This window comes from Melozone crissalis, unplaced genomic scaffold (genome assembly GCF_028551555.1).
Source record: "Melozone crissalis strain CALT ecotype California unplaced genomic scaffold, PUWL_Pcris_2 ptg000023l_1, whole genome shotgun sequence".
In the NCBI taxonomy this organism is placed as follows: domain Eukaryota; kingdom Metazoa; phylum Chordata; class Aves; order Passeriformes; family Passerellidae; genus Melozone; species Melozone crissalis.
In genome coordinates, this window is record NW_026535801.1 from 21,201,748 (window position 1) to 21,224,599 (window position 22,852).

Consider the following 22,852-nt stretch of genomic DNA (forward strand, 5'->3'; position numbering starts at 1 on the left):
AGCGGCGCGGGGCGGGGGAGAGGGCGGCTCTGAGGGAGCGGGGCGGGGGCGCCCGGAGCTGCCTGGCAGCGCCTGAGGCGGACGCTCAGCTGTCCCCGGCGCTTCGAGGGCCCGACGGGAGGAGGCGACGCTCGCATCGCGGAGGAGCCCGGCCGCGCACAGGTACGCGACGTTACGGGTGCCGGGGCCGCCGCCTGCCCGGAGAGGGGCTGCGGGTGCGCCCTGCCCACAGGCGGGGAGCCGTGAGGGCTCTGGGTGCGGCGGCCGGGACCGCAGGGGCAGCGGCGAGGCCGAGAGATGCCCGTGCACCAGCGGCTCTCTCTGGGCACTGCGGTGCCCGGGGCTCGGCCGTGCGGGCTCAGGCTCCCCCTCGGCCTGGGATGGAGCCGTGGCGGGCGGCGGGGACTCGGCTCCTGGTGTGGGTGAGCCGCGGGCCGGAACGGGAACTGTAAAATTCACAGAAGGGCCGGAGGGAGGACAGAGCCTCAGCCGAGGGCATCGGGCTTAAACAGCCGTGCGTCTTCTCATTGTGGCACCTGTGTCTGCCCGGCTGCGGTTTCTTTCAGTTACCAGAAAAAAAAAAAATCAAACAAAAAACACAGAGGAAGAATAGGGCTTCTGCTTTTACAGATGCACTCCTGATCGGTCAGCAATGAGCACAATATGTCTGTGTTGGTAGAAAAGCACTTGGACTGTGTGTCACAGTGAATCACTTTACTGCCAGTTCAAATGCAACATGTGAGGTACCAAACTGTGTATTGAATGGTTTATTGTCCTGCTCTCGTATAAATATCTAGAATACTAACAAAAAAAGGGCCATTAATAGTGATTATAAGCATTTCTGATAAACTTACTGCAGTATAGATGTTACAGACATCTTTGACACTAGGCTCTCGTCTCCATCAGATAGATCTATCAGCACAGATAAATTTTGATACCTGGTAGCTTGAGCTAGGTGTCTCAAACGGGGGACCTCCAGACAAAGAAATCCCTGGACAATTATTACAGTCTAAACTGCACACAACGGTGTGGATCAATAGCCATAACAGAGTCTGGGTCCTTCTTGACCTTCATTGCTTTGCTGTTTTGTTACCAAGTGTTTGCCATGTGGTCATTTTCACATCCTCTTAGGTCTGTTTCTGTGATGATTTCTGTCAGTTTTGTAGTCCATGTTATAATGTGGTTGCTCCAGCTATTAATATTTGAGTAATATTTAAATTACAGTTTTGTCTGTTATAACTATTAGTAATGTTTAGGCTGTTAGTTCCAGGTTTCACTATGATCCATCTTTGACTAATGCAATATAGCCATATAGCTCAGCTTGCTATAACAATTCTAGCTACTTATGCCAAGCAAGCACTTAGCTACTTTCAAATAATATGAATTTTTCAATAATTCTACCTTTGTTTTGGTAAGCATACCTGCTTTAATAATTTAGTATTTGATACAGGTTTAACCTCATGCCCTAGCAGAGTTTGAAGGCAAGATTCACTCTGTTAGTGAGTAGGCCATAATTCACACCCAGGCACAGAGGTGTGTACATCTATACCAGTGTTCAAAGTTACTCTGCAAAGTTCCCCTTGAGTTCGGTGGAATGCATCAAATCCATTTACATTTCTCAGTGAGCAAGAGCTGCTCCTCCAGGGCTGTAGGGGGTTGGACTTTCCTGTATGGCAGGCTTGAGGGGTCATGAGCTCCAGCTGGTGTCCCACCTGAGAGGTGCTGGTCACAGCCTGCTGGGGTGTGGCAGAGTTCAAAGGGCCTCTCTTGGTACTGGGTCAGGAAATGCTTGGCTTTAGTCAAAAATATATTTCCATCCTAGCCATAAAACAAGTTTTAAAGTGCTGGAAATTTTGAGGGAGAAAAGTGCAGTAGCAGTGGTGCAGTTTCATTAGCACTGCAGGTGAGGGAGTAACTCCTGAAATCATAGAGCAGGCCTGAGGAGGAGTGGGAGGGAATGCACCGTCACAATTCCCCCATGTCTGAAGTCAGTTCAGCTGCTCCACAGAGTGACAGTGTGCTCACCTCTTGCCTCTCTGCCTATAAACAGGTTAATGCTGTGTTCCAGTTGAAATTGGAGAGAAGTTTTTGGTTACCTAACTATAATGGTTTTTGTTAAATGTTAATAATATGTATCAGGAAGGCCTCTTCAACAGTGCCATCCATCAAGTTATTCTCCACACTACACCATACTGAAATACTGTTCAATAAGAAGCATTACCCCAATTTACCTTTTGCATTTCAGTGGGCAAGGTGCCCTCATGAGCTTCCCTTATAATTACTGTTAACAGTAGATTTTACCCACAGTGAAGAAACATATATAGTGTGGAATGTGCTACAGTTACCATATTGATTAAAATAAAGAAAAGAAGTGATGGTCTCCAGCCTGTGAGAACTTGCTGATGTGTGAATCAAATTTGGTTCATGCTGGCAGTGGTTGCTCCTCTGAGAAGGATAAGCAGTCTTTTGATGGCTAACCTGATCTCCAGTGGAGATGTGCTGCTTATTATTCCCAGTGCCATTCCTGAAAAGAGAGAACAACAATATCGACAGTGGATGATGCCCTGCATTCATTTCCTTTTTCTATTGTGGATATTAGTATTCGCCCCATAAATTTATTAAATCAACTTTTCAATATTGATTGGTTTCCTACCTGGTGCCTGTGACTTGTCTGTGACATGAGAGAGGGGATGGATATCCTGTGGCACCCACTAGAGCAGTTCTGATACAGCAATCACGTTAATCCCTTCAGTGCTTTGTTGGATTCCTCCCATTTACAGCTGCCTTGTTTCTTGTTCTTGTTGCATTGAAATACAGAAAACATTTGAGTCAGTCAGCCTCCAGATGCAGTTTCCTGAGCTGCACCAATACTGAGTGAGAATGACGAAGGATTAAACTGTTTTTTTCATCTGGTTTGTAATCCAGCCATACCTTAATCTTTATGCTGCAAACTGAATGGCTTGTTCTGCTCTGGCCAGGGAGTGCTGGCTAATGGGGCAAACAGCTTGTCTGGCTCTGCAAGGCTTCTACAGATACAGCTTGTTGGCAGGTTTTGCTCATTGCTGCTTGTAGGCCACTCCTGGAACACCAAGGAGGAGCTCACGCTGCTCAAGTTTGTAATAGTTTGGAACTTGTACTTGAGAATTGCTGTGCCCAAAGCCACTTTATGATGGCCTCTCAGCTGTGAGCCAGCACTAGTTTAAAGCAGTAGAGGCAGTACATGGAGTCTTTGTAAACTGTTGCAATATCTTATGATGGCTCTGGATTGGCTTCATCTTTTAGATGTGTATATTACTGTGGTGTTTGGTGTTTCAGCTTTACATGCCTTCAAAACTGGCCTTCTGCCTAAACTTACCTTTGGACAGCAGTCCCCAGGCACAAGATGTGGCAAAGGCTGCCAGAGATTAAATAAATCATTGTGCATTGTAAGCTGGGGACCATACACAGTCACGTAAACAGAGAGCACTTTTCTTAGAAAAAGTTGTGCAGGATGAGCAGTCACAGAAGTAACTGGATAAGAGAATGGTGGATAATTCTTTCAATGCTGTTTTCAGATAAGAACCTCTCTATTTACCTAATGGTGTTTCCTCATCTTGTTTAAACAATCGATCAGATCCTGATCCGTGTAAACATGTTCTGTTAGAATATTGGAGAAAATTTTGAGTGCTCTTTCTCTCCTAAAACCTGTTTCTCTCATTGATGATTTTCTAGGGGCTTGCTCTGATATGATCCAGTGTGACACTGACCAGAGCTATAATGTATTAATTTCTGTAAATTTTTATGCAAACCAAAAAGCAGAAATGTATTATTTTCATTATTTTGCATTTTTCATTCTTTCATTCATGCTTATTGGTGGTGTTGAAATTCTGTTACATCTGGATCAATAATTTAAATGGGACAGAACAATTCAGACCCCAAAAGAACTGAAAACACAATGTTTAGTTGAATTTCAATTTTATTTATTTTTTAAGACCTAATATTGCAGAGTGTTACATAGAAAAGAGTTTCTTGTTTATTAAGGTGTTACTGGAAGTTGTCAGTTCTTGGGTGCTGCATGTACTAGTGCTTTTTTCCTTTTCCTTAAGGTCCTCCAAAGTAGGTGCAGCTCAGATTAAGAAAAAAAACTTAAGTTGCTAGGTATGAGTATCCTAAGAATATTTCTCTCTTTTCTTTCCATGGTTTATGTGCTTGACTGCAATGCCTGCACAGTCCCCTGGCCCATCTAGCCAGTTTGTGCACCTAACCTGCACCAATTGTTTGTTGTTCTAAGGTTTGTCTTCATCCTTAGGTTTTTGTTGGTAAGTTGAGCTTTTGCTATGCTAGACAAATTCTTAGGGTAACATTGGTTTGTGTGGCTTTGGTCTCCTTTTTGTGAGGAGCTATGACCCTTATGGGGCTCTTCCAATTTCAGATACTCTTAGGATTCTATGGATGTCTTTTGGATACAGGAAAAATATACTACACAGCTACTGAAGTTAAGCATTAACATTTTAGGGGAGCAGGAACAGCAAAGGATTTTGTGGACACTGCAGACAACTCTCAGCAGCTGTCAGAGGTGGACTGCTGGTCTGGGTGGATCTGTGGTCAGGTCCAGGGTGGCTGTTTTCGTATTGTTCTTCCTTGCTAAGCTGGAATTGGGCAGAGTGCCTTGTAAGCAGGCTGGCAGCAATGCACTTCTCAGCTCTGTACTGGGGTACTCTGTTGGACCCCTCCACTTTAAGAAACCAAGCAGTATCCTGCTAACATTTCTTTTAATCAACTTATCAGTTGCATTATTTCATATGTTCCTAGCAAAAGTATTTGACTCCTCTGTCCCTTCCTTCCCTGTCCCCCAAGACACTGGGATTGAGGGATAGAATACATAGTTAGCATTGTGTATCAGCGATGAGAGGGGTTTATCTTGGTCTGCAGCAGCAAGGACACCTCTTGCAAAAATCTGTTCTCTATGTTTTCTGGGATATTTGAGGCAGGTAGGGCCCTGAAAAGGTGCTGATTGCAAACATTTTGCAGAGCTAGAAAAGGAAGAAAGGGATCTTTCTTGCAATATGAAAAATGCAAACTGCAGGTCCCCAACGCCTTCATAGTGACAATGTCACACCTTGGCTGGGGTTTGAGGCCCCTTACAGCAGCAGTCCTTTGGGATAAGGAGTTTTGTGGTGTTTTTTTTAAAAGGTTAGGACTCAGCAAGGTTTATGAGCCTGTAAAAGGTGTATAGTATGAATTATGACTCTGGGGCCTGGAAAGATAAGACATTGAAAGGTATCTGAGAACTGGAATAAAAAACTAAAGCAACTGGTTCCGCAATCCCTAGAGGGAAACGCACTCGTGCTCTTGCTGTGCCACACAGCCCTGCTGTCTGGTGAGGCAGCTGAGGCACGGCCAAGCGTGTCCACAGGCTGGCTCAGAGCACTGCCTGCAGTTGCCTGGTTGTTTCTCACAGCTTGGTCTCCTGGCCTCTGCAGACCAACTGCTGACACAGTGGCTTTGTGCTGGGAAAAGCTACTGCAGCTGTTGAACATGAGCAGCTCCCTGGTTGTGCACGGTCTGTGGAGTGAGGACACACTGCAGCCATGATCATCAGCACTGCAACAAGGCTGCTTTATGGGGATTGGGGTCCAGTGCCCCTTTCAGGAGTTTCTTTTACCTCATGTGCTGATTCTTGATTTGTGTCCAACTGAGCACCCTGTTGCCTTTTCCACATATAACTTATAGACAGGTGGCTACTGGAACTGAGCTGTGGTGGTCCCTTAAATTGAAAGGTATATTCTCTTATAAGGTGTCTGCTGTGCTGCAACAGTTAAATGTATGGGAAAGCATTGCAGTTTACCAACACTCTATTTCTTACCTTGGACGATATAGAGTGTGTATATTTTTGTATAGATATAAAACGCACATTATATATAGTGAACACTATATATAGTGAACATTTTATCTATCACATATATGCATACATTTTGGACACATACCCTATTAGAGTGCTGCACCACTGTATACATTGTACGGACTACATCTAGTACTATTATGTGTATGGTATATATGAGCATACATATAAAGCCCAATATAACAGATTTGCTCAAAACTTACTATGATCAGCTACTTAACTGTTCTGACAATTGATATTTTGTCTTCTTGTAGACAAATGTTTGTGGCCAGCATGTAGAGTAATTGCTTAATAAGAGCAGGTTGAGTTCTTATCTTTAAGATGTGCTGAAGGGTCTAGCGACATTTTCTGGGTCTAGTTCTGGAAGCTTCTTGGCCTCAACAACAAGGAGTGGCCTAGCATATATCCAGCTACCCTTTTTCTTTGGGCTTTGTTGCATCAAAAGGCCTTTCAGCAACAATGAGTAAAAGCATCCAGTGAGGGCTAGTATCTTAGAGGTGGAGCCACATTTTGTCTGTTGGGTTTGGGGGGATTTTTTCCCTGCATAACTCTGGCTTTTCCATAGGGCTTTTTTGGTGGACTCTCTACTACCCTGCAATTGTGTTATATCAAATTTCCACTGCTAAATAAATACAAATAGGTATGCAAACTCCTTGACCAATTTTGGGGGATGTAGCCATCTCCACTACTTACTCAAATACTTGCCTGGCACTATTTAAGAAGATTTCTAGGAGGCTGCTTGCATGGAAGGGCTCTGGGGCAGCATGAGAGGGGAGCCGTGTCCCGGTGGGAGCTGGCACAGGCTCTGACTCCTACCCTGCTGGCAATGGCAGCAAGCAGCTGAGAGCCTGCGAGCCTGAGGCTGTGCCTTATCTCTGCTGCTCCTTATCTGCCCCTTGCATGGAGCAGGGCAGCGAGAGCTAGGGCAATGCTGAGAGAACCTGTTAGAGCCTGCCACTTTCAGCCTCTTCTGGGGAACTTAGCTGTGGCCACCTCCATTAAGTGTGATACAATCACTATTACCAAGACCATCTTTAATTTAAAAAAATTTATTTCACACTTCTATACAAATATCCACAGGTAATTTCTAATCATGGAATGATGTAGCATTCTTAGTTGGTATAACAAAGTTTGAGATAAAAATATACCAGTGACGTGACTTATTTTTTCAAGAACTTTAACACTGCTAAGACATTCATGTTCTTAGATGAGGGCCACAATCTGATTTTATACTCAGGGGTATTTCTCAAGCTTCTTAGCCCCTGATTAGCCTGGCTTCTGATGCTGCTGAGCCTTTAAGCAAATAAGCTAGGATTCTAAAGGATATTAATACATAATTAATTATGTATTATTATCTAAAGATACTAATACATAATTATGTAAGAGTTCATAAAGTCAGGGTCATAACACACTGAGATTCTCGAGTTTAACAGACACTAAAGGTAACTTTTTAGGTGACCACACCTTCCAAGAAGGTACATTCAAAGTTAGCAGTAAAAATAAGACATTTGACAACTGCCCTCCTAGCAGGTTTTTACCCTATGGGGAGAAAAAGTACCAAGAGGTTTTTGCATAGTTCATAGTACAAGCAATTAACATGCATACTTTTCGAGCAGAATTTTGTTCCACATGGAATACACAACTTTGAACTAAATCTTTGTTCTTAAATAGTACCAAAGCTTTAGAATATGGGTAAAAAAGTAAACTCTTATTTTCTCAGTTATGTTACAATAACCAATTACTAATTACATGGTTCTACTTTTCTCAACATTCAGGTATTCAAGATGGTTCAGTAGTCTCAACATGGAGCAGCTCAGATCCTGACAGTTAAGGTAAGAAAGGCATCTCCAACCTCCAAGTGCTATACAACAGCTGCAGTAGTCAAGGCCTTCTGCCAACCAGGAAGTCCTTATGAAGCTGGAAAGGGGTTTCCAAAGGACTTTTCACTTTCTTGCAGTGAGGATAAAATGGTATCTAAAACATTACTTCACTTTGGTGTCCAAACTGTTAAACAGTCCACAGTAGTATATAAATCATGTTACAGGACCTGATGTTACAAGCATCAGGAAAAGAAAGCACCCATACACATCATTTGCATAAATATTTACATTTTAGAAAGCATTGGCACCTTCAGTGATTTATTAAAATGCAGTGAAAGCCTCAGGTCTCATAATTTGAAGTTCAAACACAGAAACATAAAAGCCAGAACAATGGATTTTAAAATTCAGTAGTCTTCAGCCTACCAGTTAGTCAAAGACAATGATTTATAATAAAAATAAATACAAAAATGACTAAAATATATATATACAGAAAGTACATTGAATATTCAAGCCTCTCTTAAAAAAAACCAAAACCTGTGTATATTTGTTGTGGGCAAGAATCACACAATCTGATCTTTAAAAAAAGAGCCCAAAATCAAGCAACATGACCCATTGCACATGTAATTTAAGATGATGCTTTTTGTTAAGCCCTAACTACTGCAGCAGGCAAAGGTTATGACTAAAGCAGACTTGCACGTCTTCAGTTATACTTGAACAAAGTGTGATAAGGCCACTGTGTGTTTATAAAGCACTGTGCATTGAGGGAACAATGGAGAACTCATCTTGACCTTAATCATGCATGCCCTAAATAACTAGCAAGAAAGTCAGGATCACAGGAGGATCAGGTCTGCTGTAGTGGTTTTGCTCATTTTGCAGCAAAGACCCCACATCAGCATAATATTATCTGAAGTGTGGGTTAGATTTAAGGGGGATGAAGAGGCAGTGTGGAAATTAAATAAGGCAAATGAAGTCTGTTGAAGCCATTTTAACTGTGCAAATAAAAGCTTCAATATAAGTAGTAATATCTACAATCAAATGGTGAATGTATATAGTGTTCACAGGTCTAACTCCATCAGTATTCCATGAATGAAAACCTTAACCTCTATCTGAACTTTGTGGATAAACAACATTTTTGCCTAAGAATAACTTTCATTTTCGTTCCATTTGGTGAACCACTGTTTTGTCTCAGGGTCTTGGCTTTTCCCATCTTTGATCTGTCGCTCCTCCTTCCGAATCCTTACAGCGTGATAGCGGGGGACACTGTCTTCGTACCTGGAGCGCCGGAAGAACCCGCACTGCGCACACAAGGAGAACAACAATTCAGCTCCGAGTTGCTGCCAAAGTACTACAGCTGTAGAGGCAGTAAATTCTTCCTTCACACAAATATGCAGGTAAGAAAATTGAAAACAAAAGTATGTAGGCCAAAAATGTAGCATATTTAGCTGTAAAAATGTGAACCAGGAGGTCTGCATTAGCTGTTCAGCAGCAGTTAAAGACAAAGGGCATGCTCTGACTACCCGTGGCAATCAATACCTTAAAAAGATTCCCTCCAGTACAAAGTTGTTCATTCCTCTAATGAGGACATTTACTTCTGCACACAGGAGAGCTGCTTCTCCTGAATCAAAGGTAGGTATGTACTTCAGTGTCTTCCTGTATGATGACATGATTTACCCTTAAGAACGTACAGAAAGACTTCCAGAACATTCAAAGAAAGTTACCCTAAGGGCCTTGGTTTTCAAAGCACCACTTCCACTTCAGTCACCTGAACTAACTATACATATGCTGTGTTAGAAACATGAGTCTTGCTTGCCATGGGAAGTCACCCTGGATGACACCTGTAACAGTTTCTCTGCACTCTGCAGTTTTTTATTCAAAGCCACTGTAAAAAGTGATTGTGAATATCAAAGCATGGACTAAAATTGATTTCCAAAACAAAAGGGAGCTATGGCCACAATATATAAAGATCATGAATGGTACACACTCAGCTTTACATCCTTATGGATCACTGATCATCCTCATGGATCAAGATTCAGGTTAAGAGACATTGTGCCATCCAGCTGTCATTAGATACTGCTGGGGGTAAAAACATGTTAAAGCAAGCAAGTTTTCTTTCACAGTATTTAGGGTGCTGGATTTTTTGGTTCTGTTTGGTCAACGGTTTGGAGGTTTCTTAATATTAGAACTAAGAACTGAATTTAAAAAAAGTTACAGTGAGCAAAGACCAAATCTTTAGCCATCTCATAGTTTCATTAAACACTGTTTTGAAATAATTAATTAAGAATTCCTCTCCTCTCCCTTATCCCAAGCACACTCATGGATACAATATACATGCACATAAGTGGAATAAAGGTTGCTGGAAATACAAATCATCATTATCATGCATCTTGTAACTTCAGCAAAGTGTGTTCCTAGAGAAGTACCTTAGAACTCGAGTAAAACAGATGTTTCCACAGAAGTAAATTCTCATGAAAACCCTTCTCCGATGTAAGCACATGTACAGCATGCACTAAAGGTTAGTAAAGCAAATCTATGTATTGTTGCTGCAGTCTTATCTTTGCATCTTAACTCTACAGTGTTGATTCCCATCTTGCAAGCTTAAAGACTTACTTGTAATGGTAAAGCATAAATTAAAAAAAAAAAAAAAAAACTGAAGCCCATTGCAACAGATCACCATGTTTTTAAAAAAAGAAAAAAGAAAAAAAAGCATTTTGGACCATGGTAAACTTCTGTGTGTTCACATGCACCAAAAGCTGAAAATCTATCAATCAACAGAAGGAGCAAGCAAGCATGATAGCTTGAAATCCAAAAGTTAATAGAACTTATGCAGAAAAAGCTTCACAGTTAGCCACTGCAACCATAGCATGTGCCACAGCTAGAAATTAAAAAATATCATCAGTTACCAATTACAGAAGTAGATCAGTACTATGCATCAGAAGTAAGTCTCTCTTTATCAGATGGCTGAGCATGGATCTCAGCCTTGTGATATGTGGCATCGTAATGATCTTTCTTATTTCTCTTGAAGAAACCACACTACAAGGAAGCAAGGTATTTAGTCATTTTTTGTGGACTGAAAGAAGTCAAACCTCTTAAAACTGACTTAAGTCTGTCAACTGTCTTCCCATTATCCCTTCAAGGGCCAAAGAAACCAAACTAAAAAACTCATTACAAGAACTCAGCTGTTTCTAGATCTGAGAACTTCTTGGGCTAACTTGATCTATACAATAACAGAATAGAACAACTTATTTACAGAGTAACCTGAGACTGTTATTTCAGAGATATTTTGATAAATGTGTAGAGAATCTGTTTGGGGTTCTTTTAGGAAAAGCTACAATAAAATATGTCCGTAGCGAGTGAAGGTAGCTGTGAAGAGCAGAAAGAACCCAATTACAGAAACCTGTTTGTGGACTAGTGCATGGGACAGACAAAACCACAGGGTGTAGAAGAAAACCAGTTACTGCTTTGGCCCCTTTGATACAAGCTTTTGTCTTAAACCAATGATGTATCTGTCTTTCCAGTATGATGTTTGTCCTTCATAGGACAGCACAGTTTGTGTCATCAAAGCAGCATTTTTCACTGTGTGTGCATGTGAAAAATGTTTGTATTCTCATGCACAGTAAAACACTAGTAGTTAGAACCTAACAGTCCACCCAGTATTCATTCATCAGGAGTATTTACAGGAGCAGCTGGGCATTTTTTACAAAATAAGGAAATCAGAACTATCCTATGGGAAGCAAATTGCAGCAAATAGCTCCTCAAAGCTAACTGCTGCAGTTTCACTGGGAAAAAAGTAACAGGATATTCTTCACCTCCTCTTCCTTAAATAACCTTCTGCAATCCAATAAAAGCAAATACTACTAACCTATGAAAACTAAGAATGAAAGGATTGCTCTGTTATACTTGAAACCACAAATAACTGGCATTTTTACAAAGGTAATTAGAAAAAAGATACCTAATTTTTTCTTTTGCAAATAGTTAACCATTTGTTAGACCTCTTTATTTATTTCTTTAAGGTTTCTAATATAAAAAAGCAATAATAAGAAATTCACTAGCACACATGGCTATGTATTAATACTGTGCTTTTGGTTATTTTCATCTACTGTCAGTTTAATGGTATTTCTGATGTTTTGAGAACTAAAACATTTCTAAATAGCTCACATGAAGTTTTACACCCAACTGCAGAGGCTCCCAATGGTTCTATCCGTCTGTATCAAACTATGGCCTCTGAACATTTGTCTCAAGTTTCATCTGGAGCTCAAAATACTTCCTTTTGAGGATGTGAAAATAGAAAAATTATGTAACAAGTCTGCCCGTACAACCATTTTAATTCCAAGTGTTGCAGAACTGAGAAACTGATAATGTGTGATTTGTGCAGTTTTGCCCTATTTTGAGTCCCAAACACTTAATTAGTTTGCTATCTTGTCAGTTATAGACCAGAAAATAAAAAATAACCAGATTAATAAAAGCTCACCTTCCATAGTAAGAATACCAAGAGTGCAAGCATGAGTATTCCAGCAAGGATAGCCACTGCAATGATCCACCATGGAACCCCTGTGTAAAGGGCTACTGGTTTTGCAGGAAATACAGTAACACGCACCTGCAGGACAGAAAATGTGCATGTGGAAGGAGTATTTTAGAAGGTACATGTTTAATTAGAAAGCTGCAATTTATATAGTCTTACCTCTCCTCTAACAAAATGTCTTCTACAAAATGCTTTTAAAGAAAAAGTTCCCACTGGTATCATTTCAATATGGTAATTAACTTGTTCAACCCCATTAAAGGGTAAAAATTAACAATAATTCAAAGCTCAGAAAGTTAAACTTTTAGCTAGTTTTGATTTAAATTTGTTTCATTCCTGGTCTTTGGAGATAAGGTAGAACAACCACAACCATAACATGTGGTTAGCATTAAACACTGAACCTACCTGAGCAACTTCATTTGTGAGTTTAACATTCTTAGCTGCAGCAGGAACACTGATGGAAGCCCTAACCAGAATGTCAAGGTAATTCATTTTTGAGTATTCCTGTTCCAAAATAAAACACAAGTATTAGACACAGTACAGGAAAGAACTCTGACCTTTCAAGAAGGCAGGTAAGAGGACTTACCTCTAGGAAGGTGCTGTTCCACAGCCTGGAACGCAGCACAACAGATGCCTTGCTGTCAAAACCCTTCAGGGGACACTTTATATCCACACAGCGTGCATTCACATTGCAGCTCTGCAAATGCAGATTTCTACATGTGAGTAGGATCACATCTTCACAGATTGTTTAAACCTCACCCCAAGATTAAAAATTGGATTATATGCATTATACCTACATGCAAGAACCACTATCTGTTTGTACTGATAGCAATGGGAAAACACAATGAAGATATTATTACTTGCTTATTTTAAGTAACTATGCAGATATTCTTTCCTAGTTCTTCCTCACAGTAGATGATCTAAATGTTTGAATTTTAAAAGCATCAATATTTGGATGTAAGATAAAAAGAAGGGAAAGGGATAATTTCTTTCACTCTGCCAAACTCAGAAAAGCCCTCTTTCGAGTGCCGAGGGAGGTATCTGATAAGAATAGAGCTGTTGCAATATCCTTACCAAGGTCTTGTATTTTCTTTCTGAGAATAAGGAAAATGCCTGGCCATCTGTAATCTGCTTCTCTGCAACTTCACGCTTTCTTCTTGAGTTATGGGATTCCTACAAAGAAGAAAAAGTAAAAAATGAAAAAGCAGTTTATCGTAAGAATCTTTTAATTCATACAAGCAGAGAAACTAGAGCTCAGTGTTTTCTTCTTCCAAAATCAGCACATGATAGGGCAAAGGGAGGTTTAGATTTATAAAGCTTTCAATGCTATTTCCATTTTTAATTCTAGATAAAGAGTATTAATGGTACGCTTTTAAAAAAGAGTAAGAATGTGCTATGGTCAGTAGATGCAGGGGTTTTTTTAACTGTATACTAATTACACTCCAAGTTAATATTAACTAATACAATTATCTGACAAAAGCAGGTTTATGTGCATGCAGTTTTAATGGTGGAAAATAAAAATTCCTCCCCTATAATCTTAAGATTATATGAAGAAAAAAATACAGCTTAAGTTTTAGGAAAAAGATTTTGCTAGACAGGCACAATCCAGGGCTATGAAAATTGCTTCTCATTATAATTGTTATAAATAAATAAATTTAGGTTCGTGTTCCTTGTCTTCAGAAAAAGGACATGGAATGCCCCTAGACTGGGAAGATATTTAGTGATTTGTTGTTTTTTGGGTAAGAACTCAGATGCTTTTATTACTGAGCAGTTTTCAATAATACTGATGAAATTTGTTAGAACAGTCAGCAGTTTCATCCTGTATAAGAGCCTATGACAGCAGTGCCCATTGCATAAACAGTCATTGTGTCATAGCATCTATCCTTTGGCATATCAGCCTCATTAGCTGTTAAGAATTCTCCTGATAGGCTTATTCACAGATAACTGGCCCAGTATAGTGCTTGTGAGCTGCTTAAGACAAAAAGTAACTCCTTCTAGAAGCAAGCTCTCATGCCCTACTCTCACTTGCTGTGGGGTGCTTCCATGTTGTACCAATCCACCGACAGAACACAGGGTAACTTACCGCAACATGCAAACTGTTGATTTCACCCTCGGGTTGACAGGAGACTTTTTCCAAGCCTTTGGAGTCTATTTTCATCAAATAAAGCAGCCATTTGCCATTACTAATTTCTTTTGGCCACTGGATGTCCAGGGAAGCAGTGCCAAATGTTTTCAGTGGTCTGCCCAAGTTAGTTACCTATTAAAATAAACCTTCTTTAAACTGTGAAATACTTTTCAGAGGGATTTTCTTCCTGAAAACATTATTGATTTGGACAAGCTTTAAGCATGCAGCTAACAGGAAACTTAGATCAGATGAAAGGCAGTCAAAATTGTACAAAGACAAAGCATATACTAAAACTAGCATACTTGGGGAGCAAGTAAATACATAGAAGGATTAGAATTCCCTAACATGAACTTTTAGTGGTTGATTTTTAGAAATTAATCTTCATGTGAAATGACAAATTCAAATTTAGAGTTAACAAATCAGTCAGTTGCGTAAGGTAAACTGCAATTTCTGATGAACTCTGACACAGAGAACAAGCTCTTAGTCTTGTTAAGTCTGAAAGTGTTTTCCCAACCTCTTTTTTATAAAATTGATAAAATATCAACACCTAAAGAAGCTTTAGTCAAACTGCATGTTCTGAACAGGAAGTTAGGTTGTTGGGCCAAAGAAAGCAAATTCCATTATACTAACTTTTTAAAATATTCATATGCATAAAGCAAGAAGCTGTGCATTTGATTAAAAGCGGCTGTTGGCATCAATCTAAATTACTCACTCTGAATTCATACTCTATGAGGTTTCCAATATCATCTTCAGATTTCATTGCACTCTCACCAATGATGTTACCTCCAAAATATACCTGAGAAGGCTTAGCAACTCTGTTCAGGTGGGGGTGGGAAAGGAGAATAATCAGATTTTAATGAGTCTGAAGCACAACTGTCCCCAGACCCCCCCAATCTGTCATGCTATCAACACTTACCCAGTGACTGATAAAAGCAATTCAAGAACCACTTTAGCACTGGCTGTAATTGGAGTCAAATTAGCTTGAGTGCTTGTTCTACAATGAAAAGGAAACAATGGTGTTTATTTTACAAACGTAGTGGGTTTCTCTCTACTATTAAATTACTTCTGTGAATCAAACAAATAAATTCAAAACGTTTACAACTGTATATCAAAGCAAAGTGCAGGTGCACGCACATGAAGCATGAAGAAAACTTACGTTTCCAGCTTCAGGTTAATGTCTAGGTCTGTTGTATCAACATTAACCTTAGTGGTACTTAAGATCAGATAAAAGGTTACCTAAACAAGAAGAAAGATAATGAAATACATGAGCTCTTTATAAGATATATCGATAAATGAAATTTTATAGAACATTTCAGTGTTAAGTTCTAGAGTTAAAAAGACAGATCCAAATCAGATTTCCAGTTGCAACACACAGCACCTTTGGATGACTGCGGTCAGTCAGAACGAGATCTTACAACTACAGTAAAGTAAGTGCAACTTACATTAGAATTTCTTTTGAAAGGATTTCCAAGTTCACACTCTGCTTGAGAGCCATTTTGGTTAGCACCACATGTCAGCTGTTTTTCCTGATTGAACAGAACACATTTACAAGTAAAAATATGCTGGAAATAGTTTATATTTTTCAGTAGTTTTTCTCTTAAAAATACTTACAGGATAACTCCTCATCTCTCTGAATGCAGAGTATGTCAGACTGTCTGGAAAATTTGCAATTAGTTTAGCTTCATATGCATCTTCACCATCTTTTTGTGGATTTTTTACATCAGATGGATTGTTTGTCACAGTTATTTCCAGGGCAATATCTTTCTGGTCTTTCAGAACAAGCACTGGCATGCCGTTTTCACTACAGAAACAGAAAGTACAGGGTTCTGTGCATTAGGAAAACAAATGTGTACGCAAGTTTGCTTCTTATGATTGTTTATCCAAATACAGTTTCCTCATATTGGGGGAGAACTCTAGTAAAGCTATGAACATGCACAGTCAAACTATGAACATGCATAGTCAGGTTTTTTCCCAGTGATAGGTTTTTTTCTCCCACACCAGTATTTCATCTGACAGTGGCCAGCAGTGAAGAGGAAGAACAGGATGATAAATCCCTCAAATAATCAGGAGTTTATAGTATTTCTGAACCAGCACTTGCATCTGACTCATGTAGTGAGGAATTTCCTCCAAACCAATCTACTGACCTGCTTTATACTTGTAAAGTATACCTGGGTTTGGCTTCCGAGTGTGGCACTCACTGCTAAAAATGTCTGACTGCTGGCAGTAAATAAACATTTGTTTGTTTGTTTTATCCCTGCTCTAATTTCACTGGCCCTCCAGGAAGGAGGGATGCAGCAGGGTGCTGGGCCATGTGTTAAAAGTAAATCATCACTGCATTTCTCTGTAATGACTTCTCTTGGGCTACGAGACCACACTCTATCAAACTGTCATACAGTCAAGTTTCACCTGCAAAATAATTAACAGTGTCACACAATAAACTACGGCAAGGCTGGTTTAGCATGTCATTTCTCCAGGTATTAAATTGGCTTGGTTTTTTTTCTTTTAGCCCTCCCCTGCACTACTGTGGCCACTTAGGATCCATTCAACTCTGAAGCACTTTTCTTCTCAAGCTCTTCCCTTCTGCCCTCATTCCTCACCCTGACAAATCAATACTACTATCAAGGGCTGTGTTTGCCAGACACAGAAAAAAGCTGCTTTTCCAAAATCCTTTCCTAAAAGTTCTTTCAAGGACTTGTTAATAATTTGAACTTTAGAAGTGCATTAATCGAGACTTACAGTGGTAAATAAGTAAACCTGTCTTCATTTCCCTCTCTCGTACAAAACCGGTACTGAAGCTTAAGGTTGCTGTGACATTCATTGTCTTCTCCACATCCTTCTTTTAAGAACTCCACCTAAATAACACCAAACCAATTTTACCACCTGACACACAACAGTAGCTTAAAATCAGATTCCTGAAACAGACTGAATAAAGCAGCTACATGGAACTCACAAGGCACTTTCCCGGACAGAGTTCAGATTTCAACCTGACTTAATTCTTGAGTTCAGTTTTGCTTTGTGAGATACAGCCCTTGCTGCTGGTAGTTTAGAACTTTAAATGTAACTAAAAAGCAGAGTTGCATAATTGTAAATGAGAGGTGCCCTTATTATGAGAAAATACATCTTTAGTGTGATTCTCCAATAAGCATTGAGGAAATGAGAATTTTTAATGGAGATATTCCCTCCCTTCTATGTGACTGCTGCAATCACTGCTCAAATGCCATTTCAGCATCCTAACCATGGAAGAATTAAGAGCGAACATTATCTTTTTATGTTGGACAAATATTCCCAACAATAGACAATGAATTTCTATTTTTAATCAAAAGTACATTTCCTCCTAAACTTATTGGGGAGAGGGAAGAAACCAAGGAGCTATACCATCTTCACGTGTTGCAGAAGAACACAGCACATAGTTTGTAACATGTTGTAACAAGTTCAGAACAAAATATAAAATAATAATCCAATAGTTACATGTCCAGTGCCACCTCAGTTATTTCCTTTGGACATAATTTAGTTTTCTACAATCTTTAAAACTAAGTTATTTGTAAAAGTACAGATTTTTGTGAGTATGATATATCAAAGGCTTACTTTTGTGGTCTCTGTTTCAGATTCATTTGAATTTAGAATTGGTATAAGATCTGGAAGTGCACTCTCTCTTCTCTTGGATGGTGACTCCAGGCCAGCAATTTTAACATTGACTGATATTGGAATGGGACGTAGCTTATCTTTAATCTTTTCCTGTCAAAATATTTTAAATTGCATCATTAGTGTACAGTGCAGAGGAGAAAAAAGCAACATAAAGATGAGCTGTACTGTATATAAATTCAGCATTTTCTAAACATGCAGGAACACAAAGAGCCCAGTGCTATTGTCCTTTTTTTCCTCTGGTTTCCCAATCTGACAATTTGTCTCACCATTAAGAATTCCTTTGAACCACAGACAGTAATTCAGGCAGGTGAAATTCACACAGCTGTAGTAAAATAAAACACTGGAACAGGTTTGAGTAACATGGTCTAATAAAAGGTGTCCCAGCCCCTGGCATGGGAGTTGGAATAAGATGATCCTTAGGGTCCCTTTCAACCCTAACCATTCATTGATTCTATTCTATTCATAAATTAAAGTTCTTTAATCTGCTGTGTTCAAAAGCAGCCTTGGAGGCTGACTCATTCCTGCTGAGCCATGGTGAGGGAATCTGTTAGCCTCTGGAGCAGTTCCACCTCTAGAAGCTACCACAGAGCAGCCAAATCAAGAGAGCTCATACCAAGCTTTCTTGTCCTGCCCATTTGTCCACTCTAAAACCCATGGGTTAAAATTATTTTCCTGAACAGTCACACTATAAAAATCTGTAACAATTATTTCTGTTGGAAGCAGCTCTCCATTTTTGGCACTTAGTCGCTCTCTATTGTTCTAAATTAGTTCAGCTCTACTGACCTCCAGAGTGTGCTGCAGTGGCTACAGTTTTTATCCATACTTTGCAAGAAAGGCAACAGGAGGAAGCAGCATGTAGTAAACTATGGTGGGTTTCTATTTTTGAAGTTTTATATTGCATATGACTTTGAAATTAAATACAAAATTACATACAAAGGTTCCTTCCATGAGGCTGCCAAAAAAAGAGCATTCTTTTGTTTTAAGTGGATCTAAATGAAAGATAAATGAAATACTCTCCCTTACCTGCAGGATAAGCTTTGCAGTGACACACTCCCATGAGTTCTGTCCCCTGAGGGTTGTACTTGCAGTGAACTGATCAGAGGAGTGGTCACTGAAGCGCACCCTGGAGGGCAGGCCCAGCTGCCGCCTCTCGTTTTCCACTTCAAACGTGTAATTGATCTCTGTGTGAAAAAATAAAGTAGGTCACTATAAAAAAAAGAATCATTTTAAAAAGAACTATAATTTCACAAGATATCATCTTAAGCATTATTCTAGAAGACTGTTCCAGACAGTGCTGGGCTTCACAAACTGTTTTCAGTCATTTAAAAAAAACCCAAACTTTCTCCATGTCAGTTTTGTCCTGCCACAGTTGAGGGCCAGGTACCCCGTGTGTGAATCTAAAGAAAATTTCTAAATCAAATCCTATTATTCCCAAAGTAAAGCGTTCCCTTGGGCATGGGGGCTGGTTGGGGGAGCTGTAATTGCTGTATGGAGCCAGCAGAGGGCTGAGCTACCCGCTGTAAATACCCCAGCCAGAGCCAGCACGATTCTGAGATCAAGATACATTGGTAATTTCAATACTGAAAGCAGAAGTGTGACTAGAGCTGTCCAGTTGCGTGCTGAGGTATGCTTTTCTAGATCTGAACTTGGTGCATCTTTTAATGATTGCTTCACTGAGCTAATTCAGTGCTGCACAGATGGAAACAGCACTGAGTGTGCCAAGGCACTGAGCTGCTTCAAACACTTCACCTGCTAAAGGACCAGCACTCATTTGGGTACAGCCTTTGGATTTTAAAAGTAACTGAGAAATTCAAGACAACACAGGAGAAAAAGGGTCATTGGCCTAAAGTTCTTCTCATTTCCTCTCAAAATCCTACACAGTTCTCCAAGAGCTGTAACAGCAGCATTGTAACAAGTGCTTTACATCTTTATGGCATAGTCTTCCAGTCTTCTCCTATTAATGCAGATTTTTTAATTTCAGTTAATGATTTCCACAAAACCATTTTCATGAATACAGGACAGGTTCATAGGGTAAGCCTCCAATAAGAAATAATGCTCACTAAGGGTGTATAAAATGACCTGAAAAAAGGTTTAGGGATTCTCTAAAGCAGCACTAACCTAGAGAGGCAAAATGGTTTGGGTCTGTATAGAAGCCATTTGCTCACTGGCAGTTGTATTACTTAAAAAGCTTTAGTCTGTCATCCACAGAACAGCTTAACACACCAGCATGTCTCTAAATACAGACTGTGCAACAGCTGAGCTTAGCACTGAGTCACATTTTAAATTTGTCAGTCACTGTTGAGATGACTCGCTATAATTTGAGAAATATGTTTCCATGATGAACTCTAAAGAAAGAAAAAAAAAAACAAAAACAAACCATGTGACAAACAGATCAAAAATACTTATCTTCAGAACTTACTTATTCTTGGATTTAAATCTCTAGGGTTTGCAGTATATTTAAAACATGCTTTCACATCCATCCTGTAAAAAGTGCCAAGAAATTAGTATTAACTTTTATTAAGTCATGATCCAGCAGAATGAAAAGTTTCAACTGATCAGTCTTATGACTGTGGTATTTACTGCTTACTAGACTGAATTATAAAGCAAGAAAAAATGGTTAATAAGCAATTAAGCATTTGCTGTCATGTGTCTATTCAAGACAAGATACTTGTGTTAGAAGTCTGAAGAGGAAAGGTGAGATTAATTTTCAAAAATGAACGTTATGAGAAGGACATATTCCACACCTTGTCTTTAGCACAGTAGGCTGAAGAAATTCAGGAAGTCAAAATGAACATATGCAGATACATTTGCTTAACCTGCATGACTCTCATATCCCTTCACTTAAACATCATCACTGAATGAATTTTGACAGTAGAAAGCTCAATACACCAAGGCTTCTGACAGATGAATTTCTTTTTCCATTTACCTGATTTCACCATGGTCCTCAGGGTTCTTTTTCTTTAGATCAATTCTATCAGGCTGTACTGTAATGTTTCTTCTAATGCTTATCACAGGCCGAGATCTTCATTTGGGGGAAAAACAGGGAATAAAAAGAAGATGTAAAAAAAAAGAAGTTGCTTCTGTTAAGATTAATGAAATAAATAATGTGAATAACAGATTCCCTCCACCCCTGCACTGATTTGCAACAAAGACACTTCAAGAAACACAGAGTTTGGCTTTGACACTGGTCAGAAAAAACCTGAAAACTATTAAAGCTAAGCAAAGGTCACTGAGAACAACTACAGATCCTGAGTGGGAAGCAGGCTACACTAATGTGATGTTGTTGTCTTTCTTTACACTTACAAAAACCAGAAAATTCAGTGGTGGTTTCTACCACCAGTAGTAAAACAGCCCCTGGGAACAACTATAGGTACTACAGTTCATTCAGGTTCATGTTCACAAGAGCTTTAATTTGGAGCCTGGTGGCTGTGGGAAATGATATTTCCTGCTTCCTCTGCATGTAGGCTGTAACCATACTTCTGCCTGACAACTTGTCTTTTCTCTTCTGGAAGGGAGAAGACATTTCACATGAACAAATGAATGAGGTGATCCTGTTCTCATTAAAGCATCAAAAGGTTGTTTAAAATAGCTGGTAAGCCACCTGCTCCACTTAACTGGGCCACTCCTTTTACTCCTTGTCACCATAAGAGGTTTTTGTTCTCACCTTGGTAAAAGTTTTTGTCCTGCCTTTATCAGCAAAAGATTAGAGCTCCTTCTGAGCAAGCAGAATGCTAAATAATCTGACCAACTCCTCTACCACCTACTCTGTTCTCTTCCACAAGCCATGTGAGTTGCTTTTCTTGGGCACCGTTCCAGTTATTTAAGAGCATTACTATTATGTGCACAGATACTGTACACCTTAGAGATGGGAGCATAAATTGTAGGGAGGGCTGTTCTTCCTGAAAAGTAAAGTTGTTTGACCCAAAGCCCTAGTGTAATTAATTAAGGTTCCATGTATAATACCTGTACACATTTACAGAATCTGACAGGGAACCAACAGCAACATCAGGGTAGGAATTTTTATCCAGGTCCATATTTCCAGCAATAGAGTAACCAAAGAAATTGGTGTTTGTTTTTTCACCATCAAGAATCTAAAAAGCAAACAGACATTTGAAAACAATAAAGGTAAAATAAGTAACAACTGAACATAACTGTCTTACAGTCAGAGACAAAAGAGGGAAAAAGATCCAATGAAGCAGGACCTGTGAAATAGGATCTCTGTGTTCAGTTCAGCTAAAGGATACTGAAGTGCCAGGACGATTTGCTCTTCTTCCAAGAAGTTACTTGGCAATAGCAGTGAGTACCAGAAATTACTGATCTGCTGAGAGCTTGTGTTTATTACATAATGTTTATTACCCTCATGTTTATTTACAGTATTTATGGACTATGAACACTTAAAACAGAAGAAGCATTCTGTAAAGTATTCAAGCAGTATTCTAGGGAGTATAATGAAGTTCCATTCCCACCCTGCAAACTGGACACAGTGACCCTCAAAATCAAACAAAAAAACCCAAAGAAACCCAACAACAACCAACCAAACATTAAGAAGGAAGTGAAACAGTAGTAATGAAAGAGAAAACAAAGAAACTAATTGTTTTGCAAGCACCAGATTTTTTTTTAAACCCAGATCTATACATCTTTTCTTTCTGCACATATTACTGGTGCCAATGGATGGCCAGAGAAATAAAAATATCTGTTAATAACAAGAATTCCTAATCTTTCCTGTCAGCAATGCAATCTTTGAAGGGCCCTGCAACTTTCCTGTATATCCAAACGCTCCAGTAATAGCAATGGAAAATAAGATGGATAATAGCCCTGTCATTCCTTTAATTTTGTTCAAGAATAATTATATAGTAAAGGTTATT

General features: G+C 39.5%; 1 protein-coding gene and 1 long non-coding RNA gene across 6 annotated transcripts in view; one reads left to right on the forward strand and one right to left on the reverse strand.

The window, feature by feature from the left end:
- The first annotated feature begins 53 nt into the window (after positions 1–53).
- LOC128938330 (uncharacterized) lies at positions 54–22,851 on the forward strand. 3 transcript variants are annotated; one of them, XR_008483131.1, is made up of 6 exons: positions 54–162; positions 7,657–7,713; positions 8,945–9,092; positions 21,500–21,579; positions 22,150–22,283; positions 22,362–22,851. It is a non-coding gene; the product is annotated as an uncharacterized LOC128938330 (long non-coding RNA). The 3 variants fall into 3 exon arrangements; XR_008483130.1 differs by having other exon boundaries at positions 21,002–21,579; positions 22,150–22,851; XR_008483129.1 differs by having other exon boundaries at positions 22,150–22,851.
- Positions 8,219–22,852, reverse strand: part of ITGA6 (integrin subunit alpha 6) — a 37,171-nt gene continuing 22,537 nt past the window's right edge. For 2 of the 3 annotated variants that reach the window (XM_054278532.1, XM_054278534.1), the window contains 17 exons: positions 21,951–22,078; positions 20,914–21,009; positions 20,407–20,468; positions 19,011–19,168; positions 17,928–18,077; positions 17,079–17,194; positions 15,954–16,143; positions 15,785–15,868; positions 15,499–15,578; positions 15,259–15,336; positions 15,055–15,157; positions 14,301–14,474; positions 13,292–13,390; positions 12,804–12,914; positions 12,623–12,721; positions 12,170–12,295; positions 8,219–8,996 (listed from right to left, as the gene is read on the reverse strand). In XM_054278532.1, coding sequence (XP_054134507.1) covers positions 8,838–8,996; positions 12,170–12,295; positions 12,623–12,721; positions 12,804–12,914; positions 13,292–13,390; positions 14,301–14,474; positions 15,055–15,157; positions 15,259–15,336; positions 15,499–15,578; positions 15,785–15,868; positions 15,954–16,143; positions 17,079–17,194; positions 17,928–18,077; positions 19,011–19,168; positions 20,407–20,468; positions 20,914–21,009; positions 21,951–22,078 — 2,013 coding nt within the window. In that variant the 3' untranslated portion in view covers positions 8,219–8,837. Of the gene's footprint in view, positions 8,997–10,601; positions 10,732–12,169; positions 12,296–12,622; positions 12,722–12,803; positions 12,915–13,291; positions 13,391–14,300; positions 14,475–15,054; positions 15,158–15,258; positions 15,337–15,498; positions 15,579–15,784; positions 15,869–15,953; positions 16,144–17,078; positions 17,195–17,927; positions 18,078–19,010; positions 19,169–20,406; positions 20,469–20,913; positions 21,010–21,950; positions 22,079–22,852 lie in introns of all 3 variants that reach the window. The other variant, XM_054278533.1, reaches the window with a different exon arrangement.